Raw genomic sequence first — 20221 nt, 5'->3', positions numbered from 1 at the left:
AAAAATTTTATGGTAAAGTTCTTCAAGTTATAAATGTACCCATAAGAATTATGGATGCAGTTTCAATTCTTATGCAGAGCTGTTTGTATTGTATCTGTGCATGCTGCCTGTGTTCTAAATGGTTGTGTAGGCCTATTGCTTACTTTGGCACAGGATAAGGAAGAGATTTGCATGTAGAGGAAGTTCCTTTTTTTCTTAAAATGATTACTCATAATTGGGCTTGTGGCAAGTGATTGTTGTTTTCCTTCCTGTCATATTATATTTCCCTTAAGCTTAGATCAAAACAAAAAAAAAAAAGGAGGAAAAAATAAACAATCCAATGCATGAGAGACAGACTGGAGATGTATAAGTTGTGTGAAATCAGAGTGGTTGCCTATAGTTATAGTAATAGCAGTAATAATATGAAACAATGAAAGATTCAACAGAAAGTAATTTTTATAGTTTTGAATGTATTTTAATGTCTGTTTGCAATTAATGGAGTTTTTTTATATTGTAGAGGACATAGGTGAAGTTTTTAGATTTATGTCATGATTTCATTTTTTTTTGCAGGCATTGCTTGCATTTTATTTTTCTTGTAAGTTAGCAAGTATGTAGTGCAAAGTGCATTGCTGTTAATTTGACTTCTGTGAAAGTTCATACTGCATTTCTGGAGTAGCAGTGAAGGATTGCTGCTTTGTTTCTGGTTTTGATTTTGTCTTGATTTCATCAATTTTTTTAAACTTCTGCATAAGTCTAAAATTGTAATTTAAACAGTGATGCTTTATGGAGGTGAGAGAATTGCTTCTAAATCTCAACTTTCAGAGATACAAGTTTTTTGGTTGATACTGATCCCAGAATCTTTTTAAGTATTCAGTTTTTGTAGATGCTTTTGTTCTTATTCGGCAATATTTAGCTGTGCTTGGAATTGACTTGTTGGAAGCACTAGAGGTCACCCGTGTTCCACAGCAAGAGAAATTTTGGCTCCAAAACAACACTATTTGTATGGGTAGGAGCATGTACCTTCAGAGAAGTAATCTGTTTTGAATAAAGTGTTGAGTTAAGAGTTTGCAGGTGTTCCAAGTTTTTCCCAGAAAAAATGCCAATGAATTCCTTGCCACTTTCCAGTACTGGCTAGATTAAGACTCTTCTGCAAGTAGAGTGCAACAGCATCACGATTTGATGGGACAGTCTTACAGAGAAGCATGTTACAGAAGTAGAATTTGTGGGAATGCTTGATAGACTTGTCACTTCTGATATTCTCTTTTTTCAGTGATTGTGCTTGTGCTTGTGAAAAGAGAAGTCTTTACCTGTATTTACAGTATTTATCTGAAATTCATACTTTGATTAGTCTCTCCTGTATGATTGGTTTCCTGAGTAATCCACAGTGTCTTAGCTGTTCTACTGGGCAGACAGAAGGCATCCTAGAGCATTTGGGGCCTTACCTCCTCTCATCCATTCAGAGAGCTCTAGAATACACTGATTTTGTGACTGAAGTCATGATGCTTCTAAAAGTAAAAAAAGAGTTAGTGGCTGACAAAGGAGGTACCAAAACCTCTGTAGCAGTTTTTTTTTCTGTGGTTGTTTAATCCTAAGTCAGGTTTTAGAATAACTGGACCTACCAAGAGCTGCTTGGCTCTTGTGACTTAGGGAAGTAATCTTGTGACTTAGGGAAGTATTTCTGTCTCTTTAAGATGCTTCTGTCTATTTATAATTCCCCTGCAACTCCTTGGGAATTACCAGCTATTCTGCCTCTAAGTAACAGCCCAAGGGGTTACCCAGGCTGCAGGTCCATGGAGATCACAACAGTGGGTTTGCAGGATCCCATAGCACACAAGGACACAGGGGCTTTTTTACCTACTTTTTTTTTTAATTGCAGATTATTAAAAATTACTGTTAGCAAAGGAATGTATACAAGCACACGCTTGAGGGTGTGCTTGGGGATGAGGATGAGGATGATTTGATTGGGGCTGACTCTTAGAGAGGCTCTGTGTTGGGGCTGACTCTCTGGTAAGTCATTTGTGTGGGGCACAGACATAAGGAAATGCAGGACGCAACCACATTCAGCAATCAGTAGATGCTCCTAATTTCTGTATTTCACTTGGGACTGCCGGTAGATGATGGTGGGTTCTTTTCTCCAAGACAAATTTTTATTTTTCCAGATCTTTGTCAATTCCTAATTTCTTATATTTTCTTCATTTTCCAGACAAAAAATTCTAGCATTCTAGTTAAGTTTTGTGCATATTGATGGTATCTCAGGATGCCTCCAATTTCTAGGCTTGCAGGCATTTTCTCTGTCACTATTTCAGCAAACATCTTCTGTTCAGTATTTTTTCCCATTGTAACCAGGTCACCTTTATGGCTGCTCACATTGCTTCTACAGAGAGCAAGCAGAACAAAACAGTGGTCTCACATTACAGTTATTTGTATTAGTGCAATTTAGTGGCTTACTGTAGTTCACCTGGAAAAGGAAATAAATCTGTCACTGCCATAAAAAGGTTTTTAAGAAGTTAGAAGTCCTTGAGAGTAACTCTTGGTCATTAGCTTTATTGCAGTTTTACTAAGAAAGTTTATGTCAGTCAAGATTCAATATCTGTCTGTATAGCTAAAATTCAGAATGCTACAGGAAGTCGGTTATTCTTTGATACATCTTCAGTAGAATAATATGCAGCTCCATACAGGACTTCAAGGTTGCAATCTTCTGGTATTGCAAGACAAGTACAAAACTGCTGAGTTTTTACCTGTAAAGGGTAAATAGATCAAATTATTGTTTTATACACCCCCTAACCTACTGTAATTCCTTCACTATTTCTGAATTGAACATTCAGGCGAGTGTAATGAATTCAAGTAGCAGAAGCTAGATAATCTTGGCTAGAATCAATGTGGATCTGAGACATGCTTTTATTTTAGGCAGCTTAACTGTAGTTTAGATGATCCTAATCTCTCCAGTGTTGTCTAAGTAGATTCACAACTGGACACTGTCTAAAGCTTTTTGGAATTCTACTTATCTGAGGTTTAGAGGTGAAATGGAAAAGAAGTTGCAGTAGTTAACGGCTTTGTATGGGCTTTTGTGCAGTATTCACAGTAACAATGTCATTTAATATTGCTTTTCAGAAATTTTTACTTGAAGCAGAGTGCACACCCAGGAGGAATTAGAAAATGTTTTCCTGAAGATACTCTTCAGCTTGTTACTTGACCTATAATTATAAATTTCTCTCTTTCACCTATGTCCACATTCCATTTACAGAATGTTTTCTGTGGGAGTCTGAACTTCAGGAACCATTTATACAATAATGCTCCTTGATGATGTATAAATGGGATCCAGTTCCAACTGGAACCAAAATTGTTAAAGGACCACTTATTTCCATCTCTGTTTTACTGTGAACAGTTCTATGAGAAGTGTTTTGCTCCCTGAATAGTTTCTGTAGATTTATTTATAAAGTTGAAATTTGAAAGACTTATGATATAAATACACATCTTGACAGGACATGATCTTGCACCTAAGGAATGCTTGTTGGCAAACCTCTAAGGGAAGAAGACAGAAAGCAGACCGTGACAGTCTTCTCCATGTTTTCTTCCAATTTCTACCTCAGTTATGAGGACAAAAAGAAAAAATAACTTGGATTTTATTAACAACTGAGAGCCAGAGAGTAGTTAAAATTAGTCCAGCCCCTTTCCAGCTCTTAGCATACTGAAAACTTTGCATGATAAATGAAACCCTGGGATAACAGCAATAGGATTGCAGCACAGTACAGTGTATGAGTGACTCTGGCTGGCTGGGAAGGAAGAAAAAACTGAAGCAGTCCGTGATACACTACCTCTTTATGATATTCATGATAAGTGCTTTGTGCTTTAAGGTGCTTTTTTGTCATACAGTATTTAGATGAAGGTGAAAATTCTTAATATCATTTTAATGGGAAAAAGGCATACAGAAGTATGCACAGAGAAATAACATTCATTTTAATTGGTAGGCACTAAAACTGTTTTCCATCCCAGTCAGCTGAGAGCATAATTTAGAATTGATAGCACTGACTTTTTATTCTTTGTGTAATGTAAGATATATACTGATACTATCAGGTAAAATATTGGTAAATACTGATATTTATGAACCACCTTGTATAGAGAATTTATTTCTCTTTCAGCACTAGGAAGAGAATGTCTGTGATAGTTCGCACACCATCAGGGAAGTTAAGACTCTACTGCAAAGGAGCTGTGAGTTTTATTCTTTTTCACTGGAACAAAGAATACATGCTACCAATAAAAATACAAAAGCAAAAGATTGTAATAACTGCAGTCAAAACATTGAAGATGTGGGGGAAGGAATGTTGATGTACCTCTTTCAATTTACGTTGTTTTGCTATGTAGCTGTTCAATGTGATGAACTGGTTAATATCCTTTTTTACTAACTGCCTAGGAAGGTATGACAGACCTGTTCATCCTGTTCTTTGTACTGGACTAATACCTTTATGTTTCCTAATAATTGCTTCCTTCTGTACTCCCAAGAAAATGGATGAACATGTATTAATTACTTGCTGGAGTAGCTGGGCATGGATCACTAGATAGAGATAGTAATCTAGCATAGCTGACTAGATGGGCATGTTAGCCAGCCATTGACATAACGCAGAAGTAAATTTTCCTGAAGCAGGACCTGTGAAAATGTATCTGTATCATAATGCATAGGGGAATGGCAGAGTTGCTCATTAGTTCTCAGTCTGTCAAGTCAAGTTTGAGGAGGAAGGAATTGAAATCCAGCTCCAGAATGGTTTAAGGAAAGGAAGTTTTTTGAATATAAATGTCCATTTTATGTCATCTCTAGGGAAGAAAAAACTCCAAACCTGTTGTTAATACTCCATGTATTAAGCTGGCTACAAAAAAATCTGAGAATGTCAGTTATGAAGCACTAATTTTACTTTGTGGGCATAATATTAGACGAGGAGAACAGCATTATGGCACTATTCAAAATAAGGGGAAATAACATCCAAAAATGTAGAAGAAAAAGACTGCATTATAGCAGAATTTTTAAATTTAGAAAATCTGAGGATTAAGAAGTCCTTCTCTAACTTTTGAAATAAGATTATGTCTATTAATTTTTGATGCTTAAAAAATACAGTTCTACTTTTCAGCAATGTTCCTACATGATTTGTATTGTCTACCCAAAACAGAAATAATTTTTCTATTAAAGTGTTCTGAGCTATATTTATTTGTTTTGTAGGATACTGTAATTTATGACCGTCTTGCTGAAAGTTCAAAATACAAAGAAATTACCTTAAAACATCTAGAGCAGTTTGCTACTGAAGGTGGGTGATATTATTCAGTATGAAAATGAATATGAAATTCAGTTACTGCTCGAATTCCCATATTTTAAATTTTGTCTTGCTGTAGTGTTTTACTCATGTTATGTTTGAAAATTATGTTTTGGCAATGTATCCTTAAGAAAGTCTTCTTCTTCCTAAGAAATTTGAGTAATAACTTCATGCTTTAAAAAAACCCTAAAAAACAACCCACACACCCACAGAGTATACAGTAGAATCTTTTAACCAAAACATATTTTTCCAGAGAGCAAACACATGGCACATTGTTTCTGTGAAGATCTCATTTCCCATGGTTGCTTTCATGTCCCATACCCAGTGATGCTGTAGGGGTAGGCACACAGGAAGAAGTAGCCAAAGTAAAGATGGTTGGAAATTATTAGTGTAGTGCTTTTAAGGTAGTTTTTAGCTGTATTGTTTCTGTCACCAGTCCCAGTAAGGGGGATTGCCAGTGTCCATATGGTTTGTTTTGGTGTCTACAGTTTTAATAATGGCTTTTACAAAACAGTTGCCAGAGGTGGGGAACCTCTCTGTGAGGGTTTGTGAAGTAGGAATAGTAAGTAAAATTTAAAAGACTGTGAAATTAAGATGATTGATACAAGCAGCCAGTTAGTTATTTAATTATATTGGATTTCACAGTACAGATGTGATGAGAAAAGTAGAATGTAGAAACGTTTCTCCATGCCGTACCCCCATAGTATCTCAGGAGGATTATAGTGTTGTACTGTGCAGTATCATAATGTTACAGTTTATCAATGAGGTAGAGAGGGGTTGGAAGAAGAATTATAAGAGTTACGGGAATCTGAACTGCAGAGTTTGTACCTCTTTGTTTTTCTAATGCAGTGCTACTAGAACATTAAAATTATCTTTAATGTGTCTTAAAAACAAACTTACACTGGGAAGAAAACTAAAAAGCATTGCTTATGTTTTGTTAACTGATCTCTGGCCAGATATTTTTGTTATCATGAAAGGTCATTTTTTTGTCATGCATATGACTTCTCTAGGTTTTGTCTTCTGGTTTATCATGGAATTTAGGGTTTTGGCTAGTGTATTCAGCAGCTTCAGTCCCTTAGTTCTACCAGTGACAGCAGAAACAAGTCACAGATCTGTTTCTTTTGTTAGTTTTTCATATCAAGATCTCTGTAGGAAGTATTTGGTTAATCTTAAAGAATCTTAAGGTAAAAAATTAGAATAAATTTTACAATAAAGTTGAAAGCAGAACTATACCCCAAAAAAAATGACTGAGGGTATAGTCCAAAGCCTCAGACACACACTGGGGTTCTAGAAAGGCTTAACCAGAATTAGTCTAGAAAAAGTTACTTAGGTGTGAAGTTAGTTTGGGCCATAAGGTATATATTTGGTTACAGAAAAGACCAAATTAGATCACTGTCTTCTATCCTGTGTGAATTGATGTGAAAATTTCAACCCAGTTCTTAATTACCATTCTCATTGCATCAGTAGTACAACTCCTCAGCAGTCAAGTTGAACTAAATAAATCAACATAAAAAGTGAAAAATTCCATCTGTCTTTAGAACCACGGTACATATGATAGGATTAGGAAGTTTATTCAGATATTTTTTGTATCCTTCTTTTCAACAGATTGAAAGATTTACTGTTCAGAAGAGAGGATTTCTAACTTTTAAAAAGCATAAAATTCAATCTTTAAAAAATCACATATCTCTGGAATTGATTAAAAATTTGGTATTTATTTTTACTTCAGATTTAAATTGCAGCCAACTATGTTGCAAAGTTTCTCATGAGTATCCTTTCATGTGGCAGGACAGTATGTCCTTGGCATTTGCTGCCTGCTCTTGGTGTGTTGTTCAAAAATGAAGTGGTTAGCATGGCTGGCATTTAAATGTAAGCATTTATTAAGCTGGAGTGTTAATGCCTGCTTGGGTAAATAGAAAAATCCTCTGTAATTTTCCTGTGTTGTTCCAGTCTGTTAACAACGGGCTTAATGTTATTTTGTTTTCCACGTTTTATTTGGAAGATTCTTTTAAATCACAATGAAAAGAAGCACAATAAATTTTTTTAAAAAGTATAATTAAGCAGTGATTTAAAAAGAGAAAGCAGATACCTTGAAAAAACTATTTGCTGACATTCCATACACTTGGATTTCTCTTCTTCATTTTATTGTCTGCAGAAAATATGTTGAAAGCATTGTGGAAATAGTATCTCTGTTAGTCAGACATAGATTCCTTTCCTCCCCTTCACCTATATTCATTGCTTTGGACCTTGTAAGCATATCCTTATTATGCAGAGAAAAAAAAATCATTTGAGTTGTCAGCCTTGAGTTTATTCGTCTAAGTCTAAATGGTGAGACACTCCATTCCTAATGCTGTTTAGTTGTCAGAATACCCACATTACACATGGTTTTTATCCTGAAGATGCTAAATTACACTTACATCTAAGACATGTATTATTTCATGCCCAACCTCTTATAATTTCAAAATTGCTACTGGTGCTGAGCTGTATGCCCCAGAAACCTGTGGCCAAATAAAGGTTACATTTAAGCATCCCTGGTTGTGGTGCTGTTTGTCTCCTAGAGCAGAGTGGGCAAGTGACCAAAGGTAACTACATTAATCCTGCCTACCCCCCTTCTAAATCTACTGGCCCGCAAACTGTGGCTAGTATATAAAGAGTTATGTCAACTTCATTCTCTAGAAATCTGGTGATATGTGAAAATGAGCTGTTAGAAAATTCACACCTAGCTACTTAAATTGAGTGTTAAATGTGTGTTGTCAAAAAATAGATATTTCTTAAAATCATGCCGTCTCAAATTCGTGCTGTAATGCTTGATTCAGATTTTTGCTGAAGGAAAAAATCTGTTAATAATATCAACCAGGTCAAAGGTTGGTAAGTAAATTTGCCAAATGGTATATAGTGATTTTATTTTAAGAATTTGGAAAGCTGAAACAATCTGTGAGATGGGAAAGTTAAATGAGGGGATTCAAAGTTGGCTTCTAGGTGATAAACTTTAAACTAGAATTCACTAAGAATATTGAGGAGGGGTGAAAAGACCAGTTGTAACATTGTGCTGATATATTTTAACTTTACTTCCTTCCAGCATAGCAACTTGTAAGTTTATAAATCTTTTTCTCAGAAATACAGTTCAATTTTACACTTTAAATGTTTCAGTGTACATACTTGTTCAGCAAGTGTTGGGGTTTCTTCATATTTTTTTACAGTTTAACCTAAGTCAGATCTTGCATAAAAATTTACTCTTTTTTTCCAGTGAAATACATCGCCTGTATTACGTTCAGCTTCTTTGAAACTGTTACTCTGTTGAATAAATTCCTATTTATAGTTCATTTTTACTTTATGTATATTTAAAAAGTTCTTCAAGATGTGCAGCAGTAATTTGAAATCAGGCATAAGCATACATAAAATACAGAATAATTTCAGCTTTCAAAAGGTACTCACTGCAGGCATATCAGGGAAGGGACTAACAAATACTGAATCATTATCTGCTTTCTCTCTAGGCTTAAGAACTCTGTGTTTTGCTGTGGCTGAGATTTCAGAAAGTGATTATCAAGAATGGTTGGATGTCTATCACCGTGCTTCTACAGCTATACAAAACAGAGTACTCAAACTTGAGGAGAGCTATGAACTAATTGAAAAAGTATGTGCAGCTTGTTGTAGCTTTCTGGGCTTTGGGTTGGTTGTGGGGGAGGATGGAGTGGGCAGAGGGATGAGCAGAAGAGTGGGTTCTTAATTATTGTCCTTATTTTCTATACCATGAAAAGTGAATCACTGTTGAGGAATAACACTTAGCTAGAAAAACGAAATCTAGTCATATACTGACTGTTGTGTCAGGTGGTCCTTGCAGTTTAAACAATCAAAATGAAAGAACAATTAATCTGACAAAGTTTTTGTTGCAAGTAGCACTAAAGTGCTACTGCTGGAAAATGTCAATTATGGGTTGAACTACTGGAAAACTTTTTTTTCAGAGTTCTTCTAGTATGTAAAAAACTGTAATAACAGATAACATCTGCTTCATTATATAAGAGCCTCTTGGTCTTTCACTGTGCAGTATGCATTTTGGAGAAGGATGGCTGCTCTGCAAGCTTCAGTTAGCAGAAGGAATTCCTCCGTTAGTCTTCTTTTTTTCCCATGTTAAACTCATCCTACTTCTTCAGGTGTTTTTAATATGGGGTGCTCTGGGCCCTAAGCTATTTCTGTGTCCCTTTGTTGGACTTGTTCTACTTTGTCAGCCTCTTTTTTAGTGAAGGCCTGTAAAGCAAGCTTGTACCCAGAAACAGCATCACAAGAGCAGAGCCTTAAGTTTGGCAGCCCTGCTTCTGGAGTGGCCAAGCGTGAGGTTAAGATTTCCCTGCCTCAACAAAAAAAGGTCCCATGACTATTAAATTTATAAGAAAAAGGATTGCAGGAGACCAATAGAGCCTGAAGTTTTGATATTTAAATTTTGGGGGGGTTATTTTTGGGTTTTCTTCCTCGGAAAGTATAAGAGAGATTAGATTGATGAAACTGCTTACAATTCAGAGCCTCACAAATCTGTAGTGTTTAATTCATGAAAAAGAAAGGTGAGGGTATATAGCTTCAGTCACTAATAAACACTGCTGAGCTTCAGTCACTAATAAACATTGCTGTTTGTGACAAAACAGTCTTGAACTACATTACTTTTTAATACCGTGACAACCCTGCTACCCTTACAAATGTGCGTGTAAGCTGTGCAAGTACTTCCTCAGGACGTAGTATGCAGGCCATGCTGCTGCCAGGATTGCACACTATTAGATGTATAATGGTGTCTTTAACATTTAGCTAGTTTAAAGATATAGTAATAGGAAATATAAAAAATGGCTGTATTCACAAAAACTATGTAGATTTGCTCCATAGGAAGCTAAAACCAAACATAAAATACTAAGATAAATTTACAGGTGTTTTGGATTTTTTTACAAAGGGAAGAGAAATCGTTAAAAGAGAGAAGGCATGGTATTAGCACTCCTGAAGCCTTCAAATCAGAGAGATACTCCTCAGGAAAAGGTAGCTGTTGCTGCACAAGCTACTGAGCTACTGAGAGAATAATTGGTTGAAATTTGAGTGGTCACACTGTGCAGTTTTGTCAAGCCACACAGATATCTAAGTTAAAGCTCATGGAATAATGTGGAAGTTCTTTATTTGTTGACACCAAATCTGATTAATGAGTTTAGAGTGCATTAATCTTGTTGTAAATACAGAGAGTTAAATAAAATAAATGGAACATTGAAATTGAATTTAAGTTAAAAAAAACTGTATGTATGAAATATTTTATGTTCACAGAATCTTCAGCTGCTCGGAGCAACAGCAATTGAAGATAAACTACAAGACAAAGTGCCTGAAACCATAGAGACACTCATGAAAGCAGACATAAAAATCTGGATACTTACTGGGGACAAACAAGAGACTGCCATTAATATTGGTATTATATTTGCATTTATTTGATGTCTTTGTTACAGGTTTAAAAAAACTAGCAGTTGATGCAGTAAAATTTCTTTCAGAATGGAAAGTTGTCTTGTAAAAATAATATTATATGTCACTCCAGAATTTGAATGTGAACTTAGTCAGTGATAGGAGGAGGAGGATAGGAAATGCTGGATTCTGCCTCTTTTAAAATACTAAGAGCAAGAAAAAGTTACATTAGAGAGGAGGCAAAAAAATAGGAAATTGTACTTTTTTATAGCATATAAAATGAATTTAAATGAATATATTGACTTTTGACAGTGAGAGGGAATAATATTAAGAGAATGTAAGTATTTTTAGTTTCCCTTCTCTATTTTTGCTTCTTTGCCAGAAAGGTGAATTAAAGTACTTTAATGTTTTAACAATGGGGGTTTTTTTCTTTCCTTTTATTATGAAGGATGGTAAAAAAGACTGATTTCAACAGTGATAAAACTGTATCTTTACAAAGTTATACATGAAAGCTGCTTTTAACATTTAATAGTCTTTGCATGTGACCACGTCAATACTTACTACTGTAATGTAGATGCATGTCCAAAATAAAGCCTTACTTTAGTCATATATATTCTTTTTATTGGATGCTATTATTTCTAACCTTAAAGAACACTCCATATGCACACAATACCGTTGATCTAAGGTTATTTTCCTTAGTACCTTCAGGTTTGAGGCAATACGCGTAATACCAATATCTCCACTTTATTAAGAATGGTGATTCATATTTTTGACTAGGCAGCCTACATAATCAGCACAGAAAATGCATCCTGTTTAATGCATCAAAGAAAAAAAGAAAGAATGAAAAGGTGTATATATGTGGGTTTTGAAGGAAATGCAAGTTGCATTCTAAAAACTGACAGGGCTTAGAGAGATTTGTTTGTTGTTTTCTGTAACTCTCTTTAAAGCACCTCTGAATAAGGCAGAACAGCTGCAAGTTGCAGCAAGGGAAATTCTAACTGTTCTGACTTATGTATGTATGTATGTACTTATATAAAATGCAGTGGAATTTCTTTTTTTATCATTTATTTCAGTTAGGGAAATCTTTATTTTTAATTCTGTCTGTAGGCCTATTACAGGAAAAAAATGCTTTGTTATAATGGATTTTGTCAAACTGATTTTTAGAAACAAAATCTTTTCTAACAGGTCATTCTTGTAAACTTTTGAGAAAGAACATGGGACTAATTGTTATAAATGAAGGCTCTCTTGACGTAAGTAAAATCTTTAAAGTTCTCAGTTAATGAAACATTATTTTATTGTTTAAAATATCCTGACATCATGGTGAGGTTAGTGTAAAAAATAAGTTAGAGTGTCTATTTATCTGGACAAACATAGAAAATTCTGCCAAAACCATGGTTTGAGAGGATGCTGTTTATGTTTGTTTTGGGGGGTTGCTTTCTTAATTTTAGTATTCCATTCTTGGAAGACTGTATGATCTTTGTGACAGAATGTTACTGAATAACTGGAAAACAGTCTACACCTTCTGAAATCACAGTGCAGCTACTACACAAAGGAACTTCACAACTATCAGCAAACAAATTCCATGTAGTAGACTTCATCCATGCAGCTCAAAGCCAGGAGTTTCACATTATACAAGCATTACAGATTAACCACCTCTAGTGTGGTGATTCAAAATTTCAATAAATATCTATCAAGCAATCTATTTTTATAGTAAATTTATATATGTATAGGATAAGAATAAATGGTAGTAGCTGCAATGATAACTGCAGTGTACTCTCTATTTCAAACTGGAGTGTCTAGATTGTATAAAGATTGAGAGAGATCCTTTCCTTACATGCCCAAAATACAGAGTACTTTGGGCATGTATGGAAAGGATCTCTCAATCTCTATACAAAAAGAGATGCAAATATCTTATGCCAGCTGAATTTGTACATGCAAACTGGTCACTTGCAAATCTGGTTTTGGTGATAACATATATCATGTGTTTTTTCAGCAGCAGGTAAATGTAGTCTGAGAGGCAGTTCAAAAAATAAAGCGTAAAGTAGCTCTATGCAAATATTTTAACAAGAGACTATTTATGAAGTTTTCTGCCTCATGTGATGGTGTGCATTTTACTGTTTGATGAATGTATATCTTGTGTCCTACCTTTGCTTGCTAGTGTGGTTGGAACGACAAGTCAGTCTCTATTTCTAGTGCGACTCATTACCTTGAGTAAATTACCTTGAAAGTTCTAATAGAGGAGTGGGTCAGGTCTCAGGAAATGAAGAGAGGGATGGATTGCTGTGATTGCAGAATGCTGAGTTAGTGCAGCTGCAGAGGTGGATGAACTCCTCTTTCCTTTCTGCATACCAGTAACAGTTGGCAAGAGACTGTAATAATTAGTTGGAATATTGTCTGTTAAGGAAATCACATAGGATGAGACTTTGACTTTTGAGTAGCATAGGTCCACCTCTTGTACTGGGACTTTATGCACCCATGAGGGTGGCTGGACAACCCAGTTTCCTCATTGTGAGAGGAACTGAGCAGCCAGGAAAGCTTGAAGAAGATAATTCCTTATCTCTGAAGTACCGCCTCTTGGCTATATAAAGATCTTGATAGGTTCAGTGGAGTTAGGGAGGTTGACTTTTCTTGGTCTCCATACTCTTCTGAGAAACACTGAAACCTTGCACTGAGAACAGTGGCATTAAGTGAATGTTTCTTCCCCTTGCTGTTAAAATAGTAGTATATGTCATTGCATACCAGTGGCTTTTCCTAGAATTAAATGTATTTGTTCCGATTGTATCCCAGCTCTGTGAACTGAGCTTACAAAGAATATGCTAAAATAAAAGATCCTCTAATTTGAACAGGTACCCTTGTTCATGAAATTACAAGAAGAATATCTCAACCCCATGCACCTCCCCAATCCCCAATAGACATTAGCTGGTATAGAACTGAAAGTATTTAGGTATCTCAACTCTTTAGAATGTTTTGGGGCTCATATCTAAAAGTGGCAGAGACCATTTACTCCTGGATTATGGGGATTTCACTACATAGAAGAAACAGTAGATGGGAGGAATATGACTTTCCCTGTGTTGTTTAAACTTTGATAGAAATTATATAATCCACAGAGATGAGAAAAATTGATACTTTCTTTATGTTGCAATATTTCTTAATTAGAGAAGATGCTCTCAAAAATAGTTACAGAAACTGTTGTCATTTTAAAGACTTTCTAGCATGTAATTTTAAACAGTGGAACTTCATTTCTGTTGCAGTTTCTAGCAGGTGAGAGCCAGGAAACAAGTGCAGAATTCCCCAACAGGCTAATCTCCTTTTAGATAAACCAATGAATCTTTAGAAGGCCAGTAAAAGCAAAATAAGTCCAATAACCATTAACAGCAATGTGTGGAACTGGGAGGAGTAAGTTGAGTTGAAAAGGCAAAGTAGTATCCTTTAATTTCATTTCAGAGGGGTTTGAGATTTTTAGTTCAGTGTTCTGTTTTTAGGTGGTTACACCAAATTTGGTTTATGTATGCCTGACATCACTGAAGTAGCACAATTATTTGGTTGGTAAACTTGTAAAAAAATATGGGAAGATGTTGTCATAGGATGTCACTAGCTTCCAAAGTCAATATTTTACAAGCAGAAGAGGTTTTTTTCATCTTCCTTTCTCCTCTAAAATACTTTTTACTTTTGGGCTGTGAAGCAGGAAACAGAAGAAAAGTGTGTTGTAGCTCTGTAAAGGTCTTTCAAAAAGAAAGAAGGGCAACAAGCAATATTTTTTGTCCCTCATGACACTCCATGGTAGAACTGCACTGTAGCTAACTAGATGTCACTGACCTTCCCAAAGCAGGCTACTGCATAAATAAATATATATGAATGTATTGTCTACTGAATGTAATCTGAAGTTCTCAGTACTAGATCACAAAATAGTGACTTCTGTAGGTATGATTCAAACTGTCATTAACAATTGAAAAATACAAAATGTGTTCCTTGATATAACAGGTACTTTGTGTTATAATTGTTAAATTATGTTAAAATATGAATTTAATGTAATAGAATTATCAATTATAATGCCTGTATTTATATCATTAATTATTTGTGTTTCCTTTTTTCTAAATATTTAGGAACATTTTGTATAATAGCAAATTCTAATATCTCTATATATGTGAATCATCTTTTGTATTATTATATCAGTTTTCTTTATACCTATGTCTTCTGGCAAATATTTATGCAACTACTGTTATTGTTCAAAGAGCATTGAAGGTTCCACCTCAACTTATACACTTCTTTTTTGGCAGAGTGAAAGAACAATCCTACACAACATTTCTACTGTGTTTCTAATAGTGCAACTATTGCAAATATTGTTTTTACTTTATAATATTTGGTAGCACAATGAAAAGGCAACTTCTCCAAAAACCTGAGTGCCAGTGTTTCTTATCACACTGAAAAATTTGAATTTAAGAATATTAAGAACTAAAAATAATGGACACCATTTTTTTGTGCAACAGGGAACAAGAGAGACACTTAGCCATCATTGCAGTACTCTTGGTGATGCTTTAAGGAAGGAAAATGATTTTGCTCTCATCATTGATGGTAAATCTCTGAAGTATGCTTTGACATTTGGAGTTAGACAGTATTTCCTGGATTTGGCTTTGTCATGTAAAGCTGTTATTTGTTGCAGGTAAGGTTTGCGTTATTCTCTCTCCATGCTATTTTTATTGACATATAAAAATAAAGAAACTGAAGTTATGAAATACAGTCATTCAAGTGAAGTATCACTGTAGAGCAGTCTGCAACAAAGTGTACTTGTCAGAGTCACTCAGATTGCCTATTTCCAGGAATATAATTTGTAATCCATTAAGAGTAGTCTCAATAAGGTTGAGACACTAATCTTGATCTTTAATTGATATTACAGTTAACCACAGGTTTTAGCATATCTAGAGTCATCTGTAGATCTTTCTCCACAGGCTACTTTTCTGTAAGATGTGGATTACACTGTATAAGAAGTGCTCAAAAATGTTAAAAGTACTACTCAGGGTGATTTTTGTTACCTGAAGCTGGTGGAAATGCCGTTTTAAGCATTATTGTGCCTGATTATTTGTTTATACAATGAGCCCTGTCATCCTTTCCTGTAAATATCAACTATTACAGCTAGAAACTTCCATTGTTCCATTAAAATAAGTGAGATTTATGTGAAAAATCTGTTCAAAATGGAACTATTTTTCTGCTTTGCAAAAGGACACAGAAAAAGAAGTAATATTACAATATCCAAATAATCACCGGTTTTCTAGTCTTTCCATCCCTTCTGAAAAGCAGTGTCATGCTGCCAAGGGATTTTTTAATTAATGTTTTTGTGGTTAAGCTTTGTAGCCATGCTTCAGCCTGAAACAGTTTGAATTTCAAACTAAGGTTTTACTGTCTTCTAAACTGAGAAGTTACTCTGATGAACAGTTTATACTGTGCATAGACACCTTCCTAATGGCAGTAGTCTTTCTGACAGATAAGTTGGAGTATTGTGCTTGTTCTACTAGGTTGAGTTTGCTCAATACAGTAACAAGCAGGAGATGCATGTAGAACTGATCTTTTAAAGCTATATTTCTTTTTTTTTCCTTGATTACAAAATACATTTTATTCCATTTGAAGAGATAATTTTTCTGGTTTTGTTGAACTGGGGAACCATTGAGGGGTATTCTGTACATAAATCTGTCTTTTATTGTTGGCATTCTTGTAAAGAAACAGCAAAGTGCAAAATGAAAGTTTCTGTTCTAGTAGTATTCTCTCTGTAATTTCTTCATTTTACACTTCCATAATTTTCCTAGGTCAGTTGGTTTCAATGCATATCTAGATATATGTCTGACATATTTTGTAGTTGCTTAAAAATTGGCTACAGGTTTAAAACTAAAATACTTGCTCGTAACACACACTGTTTTAATGTGAACATATTTAATACCCCATGTTTCCCAAAAGTCAAAATTCTGCCAAAATATTTGTTTCTGTTAAATGCTTTGTCTTTAGTACCAAAAAACTGAATTTCCTTGTTTATGAACTTGAAAAAAAAGTTTTAAATAGTAGTTTTTAATTAAGGTAAATCACTTTAAAAAAAATACATATATATAATCCAGACTTAACAAAAATGTAAGCTCTTTCTTCATCCATATAAAGGCAGTAAACATCTAAAATTCTCCTTTGTTCTAAAAGTACAAATTACACCACTTTTAAATTTGCAGGCTGCATTGACTTGTGCAGAAGCATTTATTACCAATGAATTCTTACTAAGACTAGCTGTAGCACAGATGATGCTGACAAATATTCAGTAGACATTTCTCTTAAAAAAAAAATCTGTGTATGTTATTAATTCTAAGCAGATGTTTGGCTTAAAGACTTCAGCAAACTGAATTCCAACTCTGTGTTGGTTTCAGAGTAATATATGCAAGAAGAATGTTATATGGGTTATTCTGGAGTAAAAATGTACAGCTAAGAGTGAGCAACATGAATGAAAAATAGTTTTTACTGGATTCACCATGAACTTGAGGCATTGACAGTGCCATCTTCCAGCTGCCCCTATAACATTGTCTAAAAAGGAATAAAGGCACTGTTCCTGAGAAGTTAAAAAGATGAAAAAAAAGTACTCGGGTCAGGAATCTTCTGTAGAAGCTGGCTGTAGCAAGTCTTGATACAATTCTCAACAGCAGAGTTCAAATAAAACATGTACCAAAAGATCATAGAAAGATATTTTTTCATATAGATGCACCAGAGAATTTTTCAGAAGGGCTGTTGCCCAGAAACTTTCAACCCAGGTTTTCCACAAGGCTGTGGACTCATCCCACACCACTTTTTTACAAGTCCAATAGTTGTGCATGTGTTGTGCTGGCCACTGAATAATGGGATCACATAGCCACCTTCAATTTGAAGGCTGTATTATTTTTCATTCTTTTATTTTTTAAAATACATTTTCAAACAGTTCCCTCTAACACACTTGTAAGGTGACTTCCTCAACATAGGATCCTCTTTCAGCTTTTAAGTAGTTCAAAGTTCATAAATGTTGTTTTTTATTAATTGTTCTGTGAATGTGGTTTTAGCATATACCTTTGAAGGGCAATAACAAGACCATGTCACTCACTAGGATGTTAATTGGCCTGGGTTTATTAGCTTTTCACAGAATATAAAGTATGTTTTTGAAGTACATTCATTTGAAAGTCCTGTATTAAACTTGTTTGGGTTTTTTATCCCTTAGGGTATCACCACTTCAAAAATCTGAAGTTGTAGAAATGGTTAAAAAGCAAGTTAAGGTAGTAACTCTAGCAATTGGTGATGGAGCAAATGATGTTAGTATGATACAAACAGCACATGTTGGTGTTGGTATCAGTGGGAATGAAGGTCTACAGGCTGCTAATTCTTCAGACTACTCAATTGCTCAGGTAAGTCATTACACTGCAAAATACTACAATAAAATATTTTAGAATATTATTAATATTAATTACTTATGTTTTAATTGTATGTTTGTTCATTTTTCATGTTTTTTGCAGTTCAAGTATTTGAAGAACTTGCTGTTGGTTCATGGAGCCTGGAATTATAACAGAGTAGCTAAATGCATCTTATATTGTTTCTACAAGAATATAGTCCTTTATATTATCGAGGTAATTTTACAGCACATGAGATGTCACTTCTTGAAAGTAAAACCTTAATTTTGAGCTTTTGGTTATGATATATATTTTTTTTAATATTTTAACTGTAAATAAATACCTACTAGTATTGAATCTTGAAATTTTTAATAAACTGATTAATATGATTTTTTTTTTTACTTTAAAAAACCACAGTTGTTTAAAAATGCATGGTAAATATTAGTACTAAATATGTTTCCAATATTGCTGGCTTATTGAAATGTTGTACATGTAACATCATTGCAGTAATTAAGGAGTCCAGTTACAAGTTTGCCTTAAGTTTACCCAGAGATGTGTGTGCTTCAGCTCCTTGCGCTGCTGTCAGGGCCTGTGGGGTGCGGAGTCTGCAGCTCGTCCGAAGGTCTCTGTTGCACTGCTGGGCTCTTGCTGCTCAGAGCAGTGCCCAGGGCTTTTACAGACAGGTTCAGTTCCACTCTTGGGCACTCTCATTTCCTGAATGGGGTGATCATGCATCCTCAGGCTCCTGTTCAAGAACAGGGATACTTTCCTGAAAGAAGCTAACCTAGTTTTTTCACCTGGGATTTTAAGGAGTGAAATCTTGTGTAAAATACAGTGGTATGAGAGGATTGTGTTGTAATAAATGTACATTTATTGGTAGGTATGGTTACAACAGAATGTATAATTGTAGTTTTCACTCCCTTCATCACCACACAGCAACCATAAAATGTTTTGAACATATTTTTAAATAATTTTTTAAAGCTACTCTCTCCCTTCCCTTCCTTTTCTTCTGACAGCTGCTGCATCTTTTACAATCAAGTGTGTATATATATATATATATATATATATATATATATATACACACACATATAGTAATTGGATTTATAATTGATTCAAACTTTATATTCACAGTGAAACTTTGGGTTAAAAATGTGGAAAAAATATTTAATTTTTGAAAATCTTGGCCATAAAATAAATTTTGTTGAAAGTCTTATGTATTTTGTATGTTAATGGGGTTAACAGATACTCTTTAAATTTTCATAGTTTCTTTAAATATATTTTCATATTAGTACCTTAAACTTGCAAAGTAAGTATTCAGCTTTACTGGAAGAAAAATGCTTTATTTCTGTTAAATCTGATGTAAACATTAGATTAATATTTCCAATTTTGATACTTACTTATGTGACCTTAATTGTTGTAATATTTGAAAATACTTTAATCAATTTTTATGTACAAAAGTTGTAGCCAAAAGAGTGTACTTTTTTACCATATTTTTATATTTTCTAAATTTCCTTTTTTCTCTTCTTACTGTGTTATAGCCGCAAATAGATTTCTATGCAAGTGGCAGCAAGTTTGTAGCCTCTTAAGAAAAATATAAAGTTTGTAACCTCTTAAGAAAAAGATAAAGTAGGAAGCTATAGAAAAAGCAAGTCCACTAAAGATCCTTTATTGTCTAGAAGTGGCAGACTTTAGAGCCTGTATTCCAAAGGCTGTATATCTACTTACATGATCAGACTTCCAGAAGTACTGATTAGCAGTAGCTCTAGAAGTATTTGAAAAAAACAGTATTAATGTATACTTTGCCTATAGAAAGCGTATAAAGGTTGGCTTTAGAACATATCAACTTATTTCTCTTAAATTTCTGTCATTGTCACCTGCAAACATGTTGTAAATTTTAACAAATCAGATATAAGTATCCCACTATTTGTATTTTTTGAGACAGAAAGTTAAATGCAGAGTAGAGAGATCATAGTCTAAAGATCAAAACTTTAATTTTATGAACAGATAGTCTCTTCTTCCTGAGCAGATTGAAGGGCAAAAAGATAATTTTTATATGGGTTGTTATGACCCTTTATATATAATTCATGCAATCATTTTGCCATGTACACCTTCTCTGGAAGACAAAATAAATTCTACTTGAATTCC

At 34.4% G+C, this 20221-nt stretch overlaps 1 protein-coding gene across 5 annotated transcripts in view; it reads left to right on the top strand.

The window, feature by feature from the left end:
* The window catches only part of ATP8A1 (ATPase phospholipid transporting 8A1), a 101254-nt gene that overhangs the window by 41647 nt on the left and 39386 nt on the right, over positions 1–20221 (top strand). For all 5 annotated transcript variants that reach the window (XM_030947045.1, XM_030947046.1, XM_030947044.1 and 2 more), the window contains 8 exons: positions 4119–4188; positions 5189–5273; positions 8771–8910; positions 10569–10707; positions 11883–11947; positions 15185–15357; positions 17911–18094; positions 18203–18313. In XM_030947045.1, the coding sequence (XP_030802905.1) occupies positions 4119–4188; positions 5189–5273; positions 8771–8910; positions 10569–10707; positions 11883–11947; positions 15185–15357; positions 17911–18094; positions 18203–18313 (967 nt within the window). The remainder of the gene's footprint in view (positions 1–4118; positions 4189–5188; positions 5274–8770; positions 8911–10568; positions 10708–11882; positions 11948–15184; positions 15358–17910; positions 18095–18202; positions 18314–20221) is intronic.

The sequence above is a fragment of the Camarhynchus parvulus genome, chromosome 4 (assembly GCF_901933205.1).
Source record: "Camarhynchus parvulus chromosome 4, STF_HiC, whole genome shotgun sequence".
Lineage (NCBI taxonomy): Eukaryota > Metazoa > Chordata > Aves > Passeriformes > Thraupidae > Camarhynchus > Camarhynchus parvulus.
The sequence above is the reverse complement of the archived record's forward strand: the minus strand, read 5'-3'. Positions and strand labels throughout refer to the sequence as shown.